This window comes from Lepidochelys kempii, chromosome 8 (genome assembly GCF_965140285.1).
Source record: "Lepidochelys kempii isolate rLepKem1 chromosome 8, rLepKem1.hap1, whole genome shotgun sequence".
Classification (NCBI taxonomy): domain Eukaryota; kingdom Metazoa; phylum Chordata; order Testudines; family Cheloniidae; genus Lepidochelys; species Lepidochelys kempii.
The window spans coordinates 11,783,700-11,802,554 of record NC_136387.1 but is presented as its reverse complement, the minus strand read 5'-3'; the positions used below and the strand labels follow the sequence as shown (position 1 = coordinate 11,802,554).

Genomic DNA, 18,855 nt, shown 5'->3' with positions numbered 1-18,855 from the left:
AGCCTAAATTAATAGTATCCAATTTGCAAATGAATTCCAATTCAGCAGTTTCTCGCTGGAGTCTGGATTTGAAGTTTTTTTTGTTGTAAGATAGCGATCTTCATGTCTGTGATTGCGTGACCAGAACACTTCAATCTCTCTGGTCACGCAATCACAGACATGAAGATCGCTATCTTACAACAAAAAAAACTTCAAATCCAGACTCCAGCGAGAAACTGCTGAATTGGAATTCATTTGCAAATTGGATACTATTAATTTAGGCTTAAATAGAGACTGGGAGTGGCTAAGTCATTACGCAAGGTAGCCTATTTCCCCTTGTCCCCCCCCCCCCCCCCCACGACGTTCTGGTTAAACTTGGATTTATGCTGGAAATGGCCCACCTTGATTATCGTACACATTGTAGGGAGAGTGGTCAGTTTGGATGGGCTATTACCAGCAGGAGAGTGAGTTTGTGTGTGTGTGGGGGGGGGGGGGGGCGGAGGGTGAGAAAACCTGGATTTGTACTGGAAATGGCCCAACTTGATGATCACTTTAGATAAGCTATTACCAGCAGGAGATTGGGGTGGGAGGAGGTATTGTTTCATGGTCTCTGTGTATATAATGTCTTCTGCAGTTTCCACGGTATGCATCCGATGAAGTGAGCTGTAGCTCACGAAAGCTCATGCTCAGATAAATTGGTTACTCTCTAAGGTGCCACAAGTACTCCTTTTAAGGTCAAGTTTATTAGCCCTAAAAATCACTCTCACAGATCTTGGGGGACAGACCAGTCCTCACTTACAGACAGCCCCCAAACCTGACACAAATACTCACCAGCAACCACACACCACACAACAAACACACTAACCCAGGAACCTATCCTTCCAACAAAGCCTGATGCCAACTCTGTCCACATATTTATTCAAGTGACACCATCACTGGACCTAATCACATTAGCCATGCCATCAGGGACTTGTTCACCTGCACATCTACCAACGTGATATATGCCATCATGTGCCAGCAATGCCCCTCTGCCATGTATATTGGCCAAACCGGACAGTCTCTACGCAAAAGAATAAATGGACACAAATCTGACATCAGGAATCATAACATTCAAAAACCGGTAGGAGAACACTTCAACCTCTCTGGCCACTCAGTAAAAGACTTAAGGGTGGCATTTTGCAACAGAAAAGCTTCAAAAACAGACTCCAACGAGCAACTGCTGAGCTTGAATTAATATGCAAATTAGATACCATTAACTTGGGTTTGAATAAAGACTGGGAGTGGCTGGGTCATTACACATATTGAATCTATTTCCTTAAGTTAAGTATCCTCACACCTTCTTGTCAACTGTCTAAATGGGCCATCTTGATTATCACTACAAAAGTTTTTTTCTCCTGCTGATAATAGCTCATCTTAACTAATTAGCCTCTCACAGTTTGTATGGTAACTTCCAACTTATCTGTGTGTGTGTGTGTGTGTGTGTGTGTGTGTATATATCTATCTATCTTCATACTATATGTTCCAATCTATGCATTCGATGAAGTGGGCTGTAGCCCACGAAAGCTTATGCTCTAATAAATTTGTTAGTCTCTAAGGTGCCACAAGTACTCCTGTTCTTTTTTCATTACATTTAAGATTAATGTCAAGTTAATGCCAGAGGGAGAATGTTTTTAGAAGCAAATGTGAAACTTCTAAGACAGGGAGGAGTGTCTTGTAGGTAAGGAACTGCACTTGGACTTGGGAGATCCAGATTCTATTTCCACTTCTGCCAAATCCTATGAAACCATAGGAAAATTATGTAATCTCTGTGCAACTCAAAGTCCTAATCTGTAAAATGGGGAAAATAGCACTTACCTACCCCAACAAGGCATTATGAGGATAATTTAATTGCTTCTAAGGTCCTTGTGCACTCCAATGATGGTAGCAATAGAAAGACTATAAATGAAAATAAGCTGTGCTGATTTGGTGCAGCTGGATAGAGTGCACAAGCACAAGTTTGCTGATTAAGTCTAACTGTAAAGCCATATGTCTCAAATTCATAATCAGCAAAAATGATCAGTTCACCTCCAACAAGGATTGAATTTGGAAGTTAAGATACATCTCATGTTCGTACAATGCTGAAAGTGTACCCAGCATTGTATAAACATGGAAGATGACAAGTCCTCTGCCCAAAGGAGCTTACATTCTAACAGACAAATACAACATGAACAAAAAGATTAGGTGCAAGAATGGGACCAAACAGGAGTACAGCACTGAGAGTTCAATTAACACTTACTGAGGTCCATGAGAAACCCTTAGAAAAGCTATGCGCAAGATAAGGATTTTATAACAGACTAAACCAAAACTCAGGATTGGAATGCCGTCAAAATAAGGAAACTTTGATCTAGGTCTGGACCTGGTAGTTTGGGCCTATAGGTACAACTGAACTAGATCTTATTATAGCCTTTCATAAATCTGCAGAACTAGTTTTTCTGATTGCTTGCATATTGTAGGAATTCTATTTATGCATTTTTAATTCTCACTGCTGCTATTTTGCATTGTTCTATCAAACTTACCAGTCAGGTATTCGAGTACAGCAGCCATGTACACAGGGGCACCAACACCAATTCTGTACTTTGGGTGACCTTTCTTAATGTAACGTAGCATTCTTCCTACAGGGAATATGACTCCAGCCTTCGCTGAGCGGGAAGTCTTGGTTGACTTCTTCTTTCCACCCCTGCTGGACATTTTGTCTATATTGGGTCTAGAACAGCACACTGTAAACAAAGGAAAAATTAAGATTACCAGTAAGGAATACAACACTTAATGCTTTCAGATGACTATTATTCTTGCATCCATGGAAAGAGTACAACTCATTTTTTCATCAGTGACAAAATCAACAGATTTTTTGACTGCTAAAATGTCATATGCTGAATTTTAGCTATATTGAACTGTTACTTTGAAGTTGGCATTTTAGAGTTGTATCAAAGGTGCCTAAAACTTATCCACATAAAGTTTTACAAGTTGTTCTATAGTGGATACACCATTGATGCATCCGATGAAGTGAGCTGTAGCTCACGAAAGCTTATGCTCAAATAAATTGGTTAGTCTCTAAGGTGCCACAAGTACTCCTTTTCTTTTTGTGAATACAGACTAACACGGCTGCTACTCTGAACTCCTTAAAATGGTGAATTTTACTTGCCATAACTTTGTTTATAATACAAAATGTGTGATCCAGAGATTGGCTGGTGAGAAATCAGACCTTTCAATATTTACATTCATCTAGAGCTTCCTCTTATCCTTGAAGATCCTAAAGGATTTTACCATAGATAAGTATCACTGAATGCAGCCATCTCTGAGGTGAATCATGGCAGTCATAGTAAAACAGGGCTTGAGAGTGAAGGGAGGGAAAATTTTGACCAAAGACACCGAGCAAACCTCTACTCTTATGGAAAAAGCCATTGGCTACGTTTTCAAAGTACAGTATATAATTGTGCTGCTAATGTGTAGGTGAAATTACCATGACTGTGTGTGCACAAAACTGGGTAACAGCCTGCACTAATGCCTATCTAGATTAAATTATTGTTAAGGCCAGATATACAAGCAACAGATGTCTAGGTATAAAGGGCCCTACCTTAGCAGTTCTCAAATTGTGGGTCAGCACCCAAAGTGGGTCACAATCCCATGTTAATGGGGTCACCAGGGCTGGCGTTAGACTTGCTGGCACATGGGCATGAAGCCAAAGTCCAAGCCCCACCACCCAGGGCTGAAGCTAAAGCCCCAGGGCTTCATCCTTGGGTGGCAGGAGTCAGGCTTTGGCTTCACCCCTGGGCGACAGGCCTCAGGTTGCAACTTCCCAGCCCAGGGCTGAAGCCCTCAAGGTTTGGCCCCTCCCCAGGGCGGTCGAGCTTGGGCTTTGACCCCACTGTATGGGGCAGTTGGGCTCAGGCATCGGTCCCTCTTCCCGGTGTCATGTAGTAATTTTTGTTGTCCAATTTTGTGGTGGGGGTCACAGTGCACTGAAGTTTGAGAAACCTTGGACTCGATAATCTCAAAGTCCCTTCCAGCCCTATACTTGTATGATTCTAGGTCCCTGCAGAAGAGCAGTACTCAGTTTAAAGTTCCGCAGAAGACCCATGCATAGTGAACTATAACTCCTGTAGTTTAGCTGTTTTGGAAGGACAGAGGGATGAGATGAACTCATAGGAATCTAGCTGTCTCCAAACTGATGCTCAAACCACTGAGACATCGACTCCAGGAATTTGATAAACTTCAATCTGATTCCTTTCTTCCCCTAATATGACTAGTCTTTACACATGACAGATGTCTGATAACCGTATTTTAATTTACTGCAGTATAGAAACCTGCTGCTGATACTTCTGGCAAATGCCTTGTTACCTTTTGATACTTGCCAGAGTATAACTTTTAAACAGAAACAGGCAAAGCCCCATAGAGCCTGAGAGCTCCCAAGTTCCCAAAATATTTTTGGGGGGTTGGGCTACTGGTTTGTAAAACCAGTTCATGATTCTCTTCTCCTCCCCACCACTGCTCCCCATAATACACATATAGTAATGAGATTTTTTTTCTCAGAAAGGAGATTGAGTTTAAAAAAAATATTTTATTAGACAGATGGAAACCAATGGTCTATTAGCAATACAGCCCCTAGTCCTCCCATCTCCTGCCCCAAATCCAGCCTGGCACAAATGAGCACCTGTTAGACAGGTTTTTCAGTGTACATTTTTTTCTCTCCTTTTTTCACAGTTTGTGTTTATTCTTCACTCGGCTAATGCTCTGCTCCATTTTTCATTCTGTTCTTCAACTGGATTTTTTTTTCTGTGCAATCTCTTTACAGTGGAACACAAACCTAATACCATGTGTGTCAAACTTGAAACACACAATGACTGAGTTCAAAATTAGGTAAAACAGGTTCACCCAACCATATTTTTAAATTCTGCAACTTTGGCTATAAGGCTTCGGATGTGTGCTGATATACCTTGAAGACTTTCAAATCCCAACTAGTCACTGAGCACCAGATTGCATCAGTCTCAAATTAGGATTACTTCTTATGACTACGACCTTATTTTAAACATCTAATGAACATGCTCTTTCCCTCCCACTTGCACGGAGGGCTGTATTCCTCAACAATTCAATACCTGCGCGAAAGACTGAGTGAAATCAATGAGTGTTTTATTGCCTGCTGAAGGGAAACAAATCTAGCTCTAGACTATTCACTTTGACACAGGTTATATTAGTGTTATGAAACTGACTTTGTTCAAAAACAAAGTCAGACAACCTTGGAGGGGGAAAAAAAAATCAAACTACTTCTGCTAGCTCCCACCAAACTGAGCCAGTTGCCATAACAGCTCATCAGTGAATATGACAGCAAAAGCTGGCCTCGTTGCTTTGGGAAATTACTCAAATTAGTTTACATCCCCTTTTAAAACCACGACTGCAAAAATCAGATTTAAAACTTTATTTAAAACAGTACCATCTACTAAGTGCTGTCTCGTTGCATGCTCTTAGCAAAATGGTGTGGTTTCTTTGTCAGCTCCAACTTGGAATTGTATAAACCATTTTTCTACCTACTATAGCCCTACTAGCAAATATTTTTACAGTCAATAATCTCAATTTGGGTTCCCATCAATTTTACAGATGCTAACTCCATCAAACTTTTAACAAAATATTATCCATGTTTTCACTAAACCAAAGCATTGGAAAAGCAGGGGAGGAAGTTTAAAAAAAAAACTGTGTGGGTTTTAGTTTCTCTCATTTCCTAACTGAAAAGCAGAAGTAGAGATATATAATTTTTCTTCCCCACAGGGGCTCTTCTGGGTGTGGAAGTACTGAAGGTCTCCATTGCAAGCTGGCTAATTATGGTATGTAAAAAAGATGGCCTTCATTGAAAGCAAGGAACAAATATAACTAACATACTCATAAACAAACTAGGAAAATGCTACCTAGATGGAGCTACTATAAGGTGGGTGCAAAACTGGTTGGAAAACCGTTCCCAGAGAGTAGTTATCAGTGGTTCCGAGTCATGCTGGAAGGACAAAACAAGTGGGGTCCTGCAGGGATCAGTTCTGGGTCCAGTTCTGTTCAGTATCTTCATCAATGATTTCGATAAAGGCATAGAGAGTACACTTATAAAGTTTGCGGATGATACCAAGCTGCAAGTGCTTTGGAGGATAGGATTATAATTCAAAATGATCTGGACAAACTGGAGAAATGGTCTGAAGTAAATAGGATGAAATTCAATAAGGACAAATGCAAAGTACTCCACTTAGGAAGGAACAATCAGTTGCACACATACAAAATGGGAAATGACTGCCTAGGAAGGAATCTGGGGATCATAATGGACCACAAGCTAAATATGAGTCAACAGTGTACACTGTTGCACAAAAAGCAAACATCATTCTGGGATGTATTAGCGGGAGTGTTGTAAGCAAGACATGAGAAGCTCTACTCTGTGCTGATTAGGTCTCAACTGGAGTACTGTGTCCAGTTCTGGGTGCCACATTTCAGGAAGGATGTGGACAAATAGGAGAAAGTCCAGAGAAGAGCAACAAAAATGATAAAAGGTCTAGAAAACAAGACCTATGAGGGAAGATGGAAAAAATTGGGTTTGTTTAGTCTGGAACAGAGAAGACTGAGAGGGGACATGATAACAGTTTTCAAGTATGTAAAAGGTTGTTACAAGGAGGAGGGAGAAAAATTTTTGTTCTTAACCTCTGATGATAGAGCAAGAAGCAATGGGCTTAAATTGTAGTAAGGGAGGTTTAGGATGGACATTAGGAATAACTTCCTAACTGTCAGGGTGGTTAAGAACTGGAATAAATTGCCAAGGAAGGTTGTGGAATCTCCATCATTGGAGATTTTTAAGAGCAGGTTAGACAAACACTTGTCAGGGATGGTCTAGATAATACTTAGTCCTGCCATGAGTGCAGGGGACTGGACTAGATGACCTCTCACGGTCCCTTCCTATGATTCTATAAATATGAAATCCCCAAAAGTATATGGCATGTTCTGAACTACTTGCAATTCAATTAAAGCAACATTTATGCATGTGTTATTCTATGCTGGAATCTTCAGTACATAGTTTTCAAACAAAGCTATTGGTGGAAAACAAAATACCAGCTATTTTACAAATACAAGTAAACTTTGCTTGTTCACACAATCTAAAATATGCAAACATCCGACAGTCTCTCAGCAAGGATTTATTAGCTGAGGCTGTAATGAGATGCCACATTACCAGAACTTCATTTTTCCAACTCTACAACAGAACATTTACTAGTGAAGTGAACATTTAATGAATGAAGCATGGTCATAAATGAAAACTGAACATTAACTGTCACAGTAAGTGGAAAAAATGCATCTTGTGATGCATTAGCCTTGCTTCCAAATGGTGATTATTCATTTAGAGGCAAATCTAGGCTCCTCCACAGCTATAGAGAGAGCCCCTGTGAAACAGAACTTCCCAGTTTTTCAAAAATGCTGGGGCTGAATAAATTCTCCTTTCCACTCACCCTCCAATTGGCAGGGGTATATGAATGTTCCATGGAGTCTACTTCACCCATTGGGCTAACGTTTCTTCTGCAAAGCTACTCCACAGCAGCTTACGAGGAGCGGCTCCAAGGCCTGTATTTCTTTAGTGCCCAGTCTGGCTTAGCAGGTTACAGTTTGCCTCCTGTTCACCAATTTGAAAAACTCTAACCTGCAATGGGCCTGCTAGTCATTAGTGAAGTTTAGAGTGGCTCTACTTATGTTTTGAAGAGTGCTATACCGCTCCAAAGGCTGGCATATGGGATATTTTTATACTTGGCCAAACAATTAATTTCAAATAGTATTGTCGGACCTCTAGAACAGGGGTGGGCAAACGTTTTGGCCCAAGGGCCACATCGGGGTTGCAAAATGGTATGGAGGGCCAGGTAGGGAAGGCTATGCCTCCGCAAACAGCCTGGCCCCCGCCCCATCCACCCCGACTGCCCCCCTCAGAACTCCTGCCCCATCCAACCCCCCCTGCTCCTTGTCCCCTTACTGCCCCATCCAACCCCCCCGCTCCCTGTCTCCTGATCGCGCCCGCAAACCTCCTGCCCCTTATCCAACCCCCACCCCCCATGCCGCTCAGAGCGGCAGGACTGGCTTATTGGAAAGCCTGGGAGGTGGGCGGGTGAGGGGAGCAGCGGGGAGAGGGGCTGGAGGCTAGCCTCCCCGGCCCAGACCTCAGGGGCCAGGCAGGATAGTCCCGCGGGCCGGATGTGGCCCGCGGGCCATAGTTTGCCCACTTCTGCTCTAGAAACTTTTGAAAAAATATACAATTCAAATACTTGTGTCTGTAGATTTGTTCCTATAGCTCTGACACCCAGAGAAGGGGAAGAAGAATTCAGGTAGGACCATACTTCCAAGATCTCAGTGCATGTCTCACCCCTCCCACATGGAACAGGGTAGGTCAATGAGCAGCAGTGAGGTATTGGACAGGGGAGCACATCCTCCCAGCAGCACCCTGGAGTTTCTTAGGCTATATTTTGTGTCCTGTCTGAGGTGAGAAACCCCCCCGTGTAGGAGATGCTGGGGCAGCCATGCCCATGGAGGCCCTGGTAGCTTGGCTGCCATTCTTTGGCAATGTGGCTTCACTGAAACGGATGCCAGTTTCCACAAAGCCTCTCTACAGGTGGCCCCAGTCTCTGGATTTATGCAATCTGGCAACTTACTCCATGGGGCAGTCTGTCCTTCGGAATGGTTGGAGGGGAATCTGAAAGAGTCTCGGTTTTCCTTCCCTTACTGCCCCTGTGGATTTTACTGTGTGTGTGTGCGCGTGCACCGGGGGGAGGGGAGGGTGCATGTTTGATCTAGCCCTGAGTGGCTAACACTTGGAGCCCAATTCGTAAGAGTAAAACGTGTAGCAAAATAGCATTTTTCTGACATTTTGACTGAATTGGTGTTAAATACAGCATATCTGATTTTTCAAAATACAAACTGAAGACCTACATGGACCGTCGTGGTAGAGTGCCACAATGTACAGTACAATGGGACCACATGGCATGACACTTTTATTTCTACCACCAAGAAAATGACTCAACTCATGAGAGATGGAGATGTGAGTTATGAACGTTATTCCCTCATATGTGGAAGCAGATTGTACCTACGTCATTGTCTGTGGATATAGAAAGTCTATTTGAGTGATGCTAAGGTTGTCGTTAACTTACTGCCAATTGTCATCGATCGTTATCAAATTCAACTTCCATTATCGGGCTTGAGCAAAGGCAGCAGAAAAGAGCCTGGCTGGTGCTTTCCAACCCATCTTGTAGTTCTTGCTCAGTAGAATAATCTTCCCATTAATGTATAACATTCGAGGCTTCTGTGCTCATAGTAAGCACCTTCAAGATGCAATGTATATAACAAGACTGAGTCTAGGATTGTCACTCTGTGTGTAACTCTGAAGCCTAAAATATATGAGTCAGCGTGAAGTGATGGAAACGGCTACAAGCATGGTTGAGAGCTCTCTTTGTTCAGAATATCACCAAGTTCGATCATCACTGGGATCTGTGGTCTTTTACCATCCAATTTTTAAATTCTCTGCCATTTTAACTTTGATGTAAACCTGTGCAAGGCGTGTATCTGGGCCATGCCAAGAGTGCTAGACCATTGTGATATCAGAGATAACTCAACCAACCACCACCATTACTCTACAGCTAGTCCGCATGTAACAGTTTCATTGGCTGTATGAGGGAGAATGTACAGATGGTGGATTACTTGGTCCAACTGCCACATCCATGTGACAGCGTACGATTTTAGCTACTAGTGATATATACACAATGGGTAGTATTTTTTCCATACTATGCTTGCTTTAACATTACTTCCGCATGACCACAAGTAGCTCCTGCTAACATTAATTGTAACCATGGACCTACACTAAGAATCAAAAAATAAGTGTACTGTGAGGTGATCAGACAACAACTGATTACCTAATCAGAAAAATATAGTGCAAGCTGAGAGGATGAGTTTGTTTGTTTGATGTATACATGGAATTACTCAATTTGTAAATGCAAAAAAGTTTTAGGGAATTCCTAGTTGAAGCTCTAATACCCTCCTTTATTCTGGCATCTGCTTAACATAAAAGGGATAAAAATAAGACAAAGTTTTAAAAGATCCCTTCAATTCTAACTATGGATTTGTGAGTATCAGGTTGTATAACTTGTACATGATTGGAAGAGGCTGGAGGCAGAGGAGGGATTTAATTTGCAATGGCCAAAATAAACATACTTATTGAAAATACAGTTGTAAAGATAATGGCCATAGGTCTGATGCTGAAGAAAATTCTATTTTACTTTACATGGTGCTCACAAACAGTTTGACTGTAAAACAAACTCTGAAATGCTGCCAACTTTCATGAAACCTAGGGCAGTTTGCTGAGTCACTGCACACAAGGTAAAGCTAACCAAAAGGAACTGCACAGAGTGCTCAACAGTTGTTACAAGATTTGAAAAAAAAAAAAAAAAAAAAATCAGAGAACACATGTAATAGGCGCATTCCTCTTCTTTCTCCACTGACTTTCCATTGCAATATTTGGCAAACTTCCGCGAATGTGTAGGGAATACAACTCTATTCTGACTGTGACACACTGACATAGAGCAAAAGTATGTGATTTATATTACAGATACTTCTGGATCAAGGATAAAGACAGACTAGATGAGTTAGATCCCTAATAACGTACCAGGCAGTGGTTCAGCCATGAATTTTCTTAAAAGCTTAACGTTTACACTAATAACCACCAATGTTGAGACTCCCATTGTCTTCAGTGGGGCAAGCCCTTAGGAGGATTCCATCCCCCATCAAAATAACTAACAAGAAAGAAAAGAACAAACACAAGCTATGGGCTCTACTCTTCTCTGACCTACACCAGTGTGAATCAGCTTTAAGTTCACTGAGGTCAATAGGCTCAATGCTCAGCTGTACCTCTGCAAGTCAGGATAATTCAGCTCTACTTCTTTAATTCATGCTTGAAACTGGCTAGGATATTCTTGGTTGAATTCAACACTGTATGTGAAGAATGCATACATTGCAGTCAAAGGCACATTTTTAATATACACTCCAGATGCACACGGAGGTCTTCCTTGTTTGAAAGCCTAAGCATCATACAATTCATATCACACAGTGCACATCTTGGTAAAAAGGTACATAATAATAGGTGGCTGTCATACCCTGCATTTGACATTAGTTTAGCCAATACCAAATTAACGTCTGGTAAGAGGGTCAAGCTAATAACTTGCTATTAAAAGTCATCAAGTGCTGACTCTAAGTGACTATTTTAGTCAAGCAAGTAGCATTCATGCTAATCAGGTCAGAGACAGTGACTAGTCTGATTAGATACTTACATCCACATGTTAATTATACTCACCAAACAAAGATGACAGATTTCACTAGCTCTTATATAAGCATATCAAGGGGAACGTTTTACAGGATAATGTTCTTCTGCAACTGGGTACACATCAAGATGAAACACGGGCATTTGCCTTTCCCACCCTCCTCCTTTCACCATCAAGGCAAAAGAGAGATGTTTGTTTTTTGCTCCAGCAGAGATTAATTCTGTTGCAATACTGTTCATTTTCTTTCCATCATCCCAGATCAGTAACAATGTAAATGCTGTCATCCCATCTGATGTATATTGCTCACTGTACTACTCTTGAAAAGCTGCATTCTGATAATCTTTGACTGCAGACTTGCTCTGTCCTTCAGCTAATCAGAAGCTAGTTAGGAATACTTTATAAAATACAGTGTCTAAAAGCATGAATAAAATGGTCTCTAATATGTGAGCCTAGTACAGTAGGATTCCTGGTCCCTGACTAAGACTTCTATTAGTAATACAAATAATAAATAGGGTTATATCAGCAAGTAGGCAAGCAATGATTTGATAGAACAACATGATTTCACATGAAACTAAGTCCTCTATTGAGGCAGTAACTTTTTTATTATTGGCCTGTGAAGAGGCAGCAATAGTATGGAAGAATCAAATAACAAGAATGGCCACAACCCCCATACACTACTACTACCCTACTACATTCATTTCTCATCTAAAAGCATTACATCAAAATATACAGTTAAAAATGAATACATCCACAGAAAAACTCTATCAAGACAAATTCTCCTCAACTACAGTGCCCCATGGCTGTTCATTTTATGGAGGTTCCATAACAAATGAAAGTGTCTAAATCAAAGGAAACTTACTTTTTTTTAAGCTAATGGTCGTTTTATTTCCACTAAGTTTGTGTGCAAGAATGAAAATAGTTACACAATTTTAGCATATTGACAAAAGGGCTTTTTACAAAGCTGCAAGATATTTAGGCAACGGCTCCCTTTTAATAAATAAATGAGACTGTGTGAATGGTATTAGAGGTGTGCTATGATTCCTTGCAGGGCATTTCTTGCTGCAAATAATTAGACTAATGTAAATATACTATTGTCTCTGTTGACCACTCTTGGAAGTGCTGACACTGGGGAAAAAGGAAGCCTCTTGTAAGAGAAATGCTGTATGTACATGAGCAGGCATAAAATTAAGACTGAAAGGACTTTAAATCATTGAACCATTTAAGAACTGGGGATATATGTCAAGACAGACAATGTGTTTCAGGGAAAGAATGTTTCAGAAATTCCTTTACCACAACCACTATTTTGGAAGCAGGCAAAAATGCAATAAACAGTTGATGTGGATGTTTCCCAGCCAAAATCCTGAGGTAGAATAAGTTTAAAAATAGACAAGAATACTGCCTGGCCCTGTGCAGGTGCACAAATAGAGGAGAGGGTACAAACACCTGCCCCTGAGTAGATGTCAGGCACAATTTGATCCTCACACTTAACTCCTTTGACTGTTAAGAACTATATTAAGATGAATGCCGGTATTAGTCTCTCCAGTGTGGGCTGGGAAGGGAGAAGGAGATGGAACCATAGACCATCCCTCCCTCCCATTCTTCCCCAGCAACATCCAGTAGGGATGGTTGGGTAAAGAGGGGGAATAGCTATGCTCCCCTTCCCCAACTTAGACCTCTGGAAAGCACTGTGCCTGCTTTCAAGCATAATGCTGCCCAGATTTCTCACTGGGCCAGTGTCCCTCTCCTTAACACAGCTCTTAAAATTCTGAGGCCTTCTCCTTTCCTCCAACTGTTTTACTTGTCATATACTTACATTGTAAGCATGCAGAGCAGGGGGACTGATTGGGGCCTTTAAAATGGTAAGGTGAAATGTACATCATCGTTTCCTTATTTTGAGAGTGAGGGAAATTTGGATCCAAACTATTGTTCTGGAGTGTTAATATTCCAACTGTCCTGCAGAGAATGGATCTTTTTAAGGAGCTCCCTGTTATTCAGTGGAATTTGTCCTGCAGCACCAAGAGAATTTTATTTTCACTCTATGTAAATGTCTGAATGTTTAATTTCTAAACACTGATGTTTGTAGCAGTTATAATTTTGTTAACACAAAGCTAAAATCAGGAACACCTGAGAGTACCCTCCAGTGTTAATGTCAGCTGGCCAATTCTCCTCTGTTACACCACTGTAAAGGTGGAGCAGGATTTGGTCTGGTGTGTACAGTTTGCATTCAACTCAACAGACAAAAGAATATTTTATTTAAAATAAAGTTTTCACTTAGGAGTTTAAGTGGCCTAAAAGGTTTCACTTTTTTTATACCATTTTTGCCATGTTCTAGCATAACAACAAAGTGCCCTGCAATTAAAATTTGGCCCTAAAATATTTAAAGGTAATTCCTTCAACTGCTTAAAAAATCAAAATAAAAACAACAGCAGTCCAGAGAAATTGTCCTGTAATGTCTACTCAGTATAAATTCTCACTGTAACCAACAGCATTTAAAATAACAGAAATAGATTTGTCAGAGAAATTGTAATAGTGTTTATGCCTAAATCTCTTATTTCCATTCTGTGCATAAGAACCCAGTTGTTCATTCTCCAATTACAGACTAACTTGCTATTTGGCTCATTTATTTCTCATAAACCTTTAGGAATGGGAGAGAAGCCTCAGCTGTAAAATTCCTTACACACCTGTTGCTACATGACAGTTATACTGTAATCTTAAGAAAAATTGTTACGCTCATTCTAATGGTCAAAATATGAAATCATAAGCTGCTACCATTCAAACATACACTGATTTTTTGAGTTAACTCCATGAGTCACTTCAGATTTACACCAGTTTAACTGATCAAAACCTGGCCCCCAAATGTCTGCTACAACTATAAATGGGGCATTGTGAAAGTTACCTCTAAAGACTGCATTGCAAACAAGACTACTGTTAGATTAAACACACACAAATTGTGTGTATTTGCTCCTCTCATTTTCCTCTCTCTCTCTCACACACACACACACACACTCTTCAGTTTTCAAGTTAAATCCATGTACTTTGTTTTATGCCTTATTCCCGAGACTGAGAAACCTGTATTCACCTGCAGCATGCAATACAGCACATGCATTTAGGGTGCAGCCCATGTGAGAAACACCCACACCCAGGCCCACACTGCATGGATTGTGATGTGTTTGCCAGGAAGATTTGCACAGGCTTTAAAAGAAGTGACAGTCCTAAAATAACGTGTGCCGTATCCATTCCTTGAACAATATTTACTTCTCCCACTTGGAGGTTCCCTCTCTGTTTTTAAAATGTCAGCTAGTTCTTTCTAGGCTGCATCCTTCCCATTTTGCAATCATAAAACAACTTCGTGCCATCGTCTCCTCAGGCTGAAGTGCAATGTACCAAAAATGTCTTCCCACTTGTTCTTCAGCCATTCTTTTTTGGCAGCCGCTACACATTATTATCTTCTCCTGTCCAATGACCCGGTGGGAAAGAGAAGGAGGAAACCGGGGAGGAGGGAAGAGCTTGTTTCAACATATACACGATTCATTTTCATCGCTGTGCAACACACTGTCATGCCGGGCGTCAACTGGACTCCTTCCAGCCTGAATACCACCCCCCTGCTTGGGAGTCAACGCGAACACAACGCCCCTGTCCCCGCCCTGGGGGGCAAGGAGCTGACGTCCCGGTTTTACGAAAGGCAGAGCAGGGGATGGGGGCTTTAGGAGGATTTGCTCCCAGGAAGGGGTCCAGGAAGCTCCTTTCTCTTCCCCGAAGCCCCAGCTGCCAACGGGCTCAGCGAGCAGCCCGCTCTCACCCCCCCCCCCCCCCCCAGCAGCGTAGCCCGGGAGCGCCCGCCCGGCGGCTGTACCCGGGGCAAGACGGGAACGTTACAGAGCAACCGCCCCCGGCCCGGTAACGAGCTCGCGGGCAGCGCGGAGCCCAACGGCCGGAGCCCGGGAGCGACCCCGCCGGCGACTTACCGGGCGGCTCCCGGCAGCAGCGCGATGTCTCCGGCCCGTCTGCCCGTCCCGCTCGCTGGGCTCAGCCCGACGCCGTGTGAACTGGAACAAGTCGACCCCAGAGCGGCGGGGTGGGCTCCCACAATGCACCGCGAGCGCCTCGTCACATCCCCTCCCCGCCTGTGCCAGGGCGGGCCGGCGGCGCTGGTGCCGCCGCCCGCAACGTGGGGCGAGCCCCCGCCCCCGCCGGGCGCTGCCGGGCCGCGGGCCCAGGGGAGCGCGCGGCCCCCTCTCCCGCGGCTTCTCCTGCCCGCCCGCCCGCCTCTGCTGTTCCCCAGCCCGTGTTTCACCCACCCTGTGCGCAGAGCCCCTCTTCCCCCTCCCCCAGTGCACAGAACCCCCGTTTCTCTCCCCCACCCTGTGCTCAGTACCCTCCTGCCTCCTCCCAGTGTGCACAGAACCTCCCTTCCCCCCCACCCTGTGCGCAGAGCCCCCCCGCCCCCCTGTGCGCAGAGCCCCCACCCCTCCTGCTGTGCGCAGAGCCCTTCTTCCCCCTCCCCCAGTGCACAGAGCCCCCCGTTTCTCTCCCCCACCCTGTGCTCAGTACCCTCCTGCCTCCTCCCAGTGTGCACAGAACCTCCCTTCCCTGCTTCCCCCCCACCCCCCTGTGCACAGAGCCCCCCCGCCCCCCTGTGCGCAGAGCCCTTCTTCCCCCTCCCCCAGTGCACAGAGCCCCTCGTTTCTCTCCCCCACCCTGTGCTCAGTACCCTCCTGCCTCCTCCCAGTGTGCACAGAACCTCCCTTCCCTGCCCCCCCACCCTGTGCACAGAGCCCCCCCGCCCCCCTGTGCACAGAGCCCCCACCCCTCCTGCTGTGCGCAGAGCCCCTCTTCCCCCTCCCCCAGTGCACAGAGCCCCCCGTTTCTCTCCCCCACCCTGTGCTCAGTACCCTCCTGCCTCCTCCCAGTGTGCACAGAACCTCCCTTCCCCCCCACCCTGTGCGCAGAGCCCCCCCGCCCCCCTGTGCGCAGAGCCCCCACCCCTCCTGCTGTGTGCAGAGCCCTTCTTCCCCCTCCCCCAGTGCACAGAGCCCCCCGTTTCTCTCCCCCACCCTGTGCTCAGTACCCTCCTGCCTCCTCCCAGTGTGCACAGAACCTCCCTTCCCTGCTTCCCCCCCGCCCCCCTGTGCACAGAGCCCCCCCGCCCCCCTGTGCGCAGAGCCCCCACCCCTCCTGCTGTGCGCAGAGCCCCTCTTCCCCCTCCCCCAGTGCACAGAGCCCCCCGTTTCTCTCCCCCACCCTGTGCTCAGTATCCTCCTGCCTCCTCCCAGTGTGCACAGAACCTCCCTTCCCTGCCCCCCCACCCCCCTGTGCACAGAGCCCCCCCGCCCCCCTGTGCGCAGAGCCCCCACCCCTCCTGCTGTGCGCAGAGCCCCTCTTCCCCCTCCCCCAGTGCACAGAGCCCCCCGTTTCTCTCCCCCACCCAGTGCTCAGTACCCTCCTGCCTCCTCCCAGTGTGCACAGAACCTCCCTTCCCTGCTCCCCCCCCACCCTGTGCACAGAGCCCCCCCCGCCCCCCTGTGCGCAGAGCCCCCACCCCTCCTGCTGTGCACAGAGCCCCTCTTCCTCCTCCCCCAGTGCACAGAGCCCCCCGTTTCTCTCCCCCACCCTGTGCTCAGTACCCTCCTGCCTCCTCCCAGTGTGCACAGAACCTCCCTTCCCTGCTTCCCCCCCCGCCCCCCTGTGCACAGAGCCCCCCTGTGCACAGAGCCCCCCCGCCCCCCTGTGCGCAGAGCCCCTACCCCTCCTGCTGTGCGCAGAGCCCCTCTTCCCCCTCCCCCAGTGCACAGAGCCCCCCGTTTCTCTCCCCCACCCTGTGCTCAGTACCCTCCTGCCTCCTCCCAGTGTGCACAGAACCTCCCTTCCCTGCTTCCCCCCCGCCCCCCTGTGCACAGAGCCCCCCCGCCCCCCTGTGCGCAGAGCCCCTACCCCTCCTGCTGTGCGCAGAGCCCCTCTTCCCCCTCCCCCAGTGCACAGAGCCCCCCGTTTCTCTCCCCCACCCTGTGCTCAGTATCCTCCTGCCTCCTCCCAGTGTGCACAGAACCTCCCCTGCTTCCCCCCCCCCCCACCCTGTGCACAGAGCCGCCAGCCTCCTCTCTTCCCCATTGTGCACAGAGTCCTGGACTGGACCCTCCTTTTTTACCCATCCTGTGTACAGAGCCCTCTGCCCCTGCATCGCCCCACACCCTATGCACAGCCCATCAAATTGGTGGAATAGCCCTGTTCCCCCTCCCCCTGCAGCTCCCCTACCCATACTGCAAAACCCTAGAGGCCCCAATCCCCCTTTTTTTCTCTCCCTCCCTCCACAGCTCCCCTACCCACAGAATGTGCAGCAGCACACCGCAGAGACCAGCACCCTTTCCATCTGCTTCTCTTCCTGTCTGCCACCTACGCTGTGGGCAGAACACAGAGCCCCAGTGCCCCATCTCCTGCTGATTCTCACCCAGGGTGGCGAGCACAGCAGCACTTGCTGCTCTCTCCCATGCAGACCTGTCCTATATACCCACTTCCCCTGGGGCAGGGCCTAACTCAGCACCTTGTGCCTCCCTTTGCAGGGATTCTCCCCCAGCCTCCTGCTGTGACCGACTCAGCATGCGTTGCCCAGCACCCTGGGCCCTCCCTGCCTCTTCCCCTCCATCCTCTGAAAAAGTATGTAATGCACAATCCAGTCTTCATGACAACGTCTCATTACCTCTCCCACTCAGATCCAGGCAGTGAGCACAGTAGAGGATTTCCCCCACTCATGGTGTGGAGCACACTGCAAAGTGCCTCAGCACCATTCCCCGCACGACTGCCTCTTCCCTGCGGCTACCCACGCCTTGTGCTGCAGCACAGTGTGCTCTGGTTCTTTCAATCGTGTCTGGCTTCCTTACTAAAGAGGCTGGGGAGATTGGAAGCAAAAGGCTACAGTGAAGCTGAGGGATAATGTTTCCTTATATGAATAAAGTTCCTTGTTCAGTGTTAGAAGAAAGTGTCTCTGATTCTCTCCCACACAGTCACATGATACACATACCCTCGCCCCGGGCGGCTATGGCCACCCACACTGCCCCACACCCCTTGCTTCCTCACACAGCTCGTAAGAGGAATTCTGCCTTAGAGATGCAAACACGTCTGTGTGTACCCCGTTGTCATGCCAGGGGAGCGTGCCTGCTGCTGCTCTTCTTCCTGGGGTGCAGCCTGCTCCCCACTGCATCACCAACCCGCTCTGCTGGTCAGCGCAGAGAGGCAGGTGGGGCTGTGGCTCTGTCTCATTCTCTCCTTGCTGTCCTGAAGCCTAGGAAGTGTTTAGGAGGGGAGGAGTGCTGCACTGGCGGGAAGGGAGGGTCACAAGGGCTGCAGTTGTGCCTGGCTGCTCAGGAGCATGGAGAGGAGCGGGGCAAAGTTCCCTTCATCCTCCCTCTGGTCTGTGCCTGCGACATGCCCCCCTCCCGATGCCACCTGCCTCTCTACTGCCTAGCCCCCGCTGCTGCTGCTACCTACCCCTCTTCCAGCTTGTGACAGGTCTTTATGCAGTGGGAGGGGGGCTGTATAC

The 18,855-nt window shown here is 46.3% G+C and overlaps 1 protein-coding gene across 4 annotated transcripts in view; it reads right to left on the bottom strand.

Moving 5' to 3' along the window:
• The window catches only part of MACROH2A1 (macroH2A.1 histone), a 72,304-nt gene extending 56,882 nt beyond the window's left edge, over window positions 1–15,422 (bottom strand). For 2 of the 4 annotated variants that reach the window (XM_073355517.2, XM_073355518.2), the window contains exons 1-2: window positions 15,287–15,422; window positions 2,535–2,735 (exon numbers count right to left, since the gene is read on the bottom strand). In XM_073355517.2, the coding sequence (XP_073211618.1) occupies window positions 2,535–2,706 (172 nt within the window). In that variant the 5' untranslated portion in view covers window positions 2,707–2,735; window positions 15,287–15,422. The remainder of the gene's footprint in view (window positions 1–2,534; window positions 2,736–15,286) is intronic. The other 2 variants (XM_073355519.1, XM_073355520.1) reach the window with 1 other exon arrangement.
• Window positions 15,423–18,855: the final 3,433 nt, after the last annotated feature.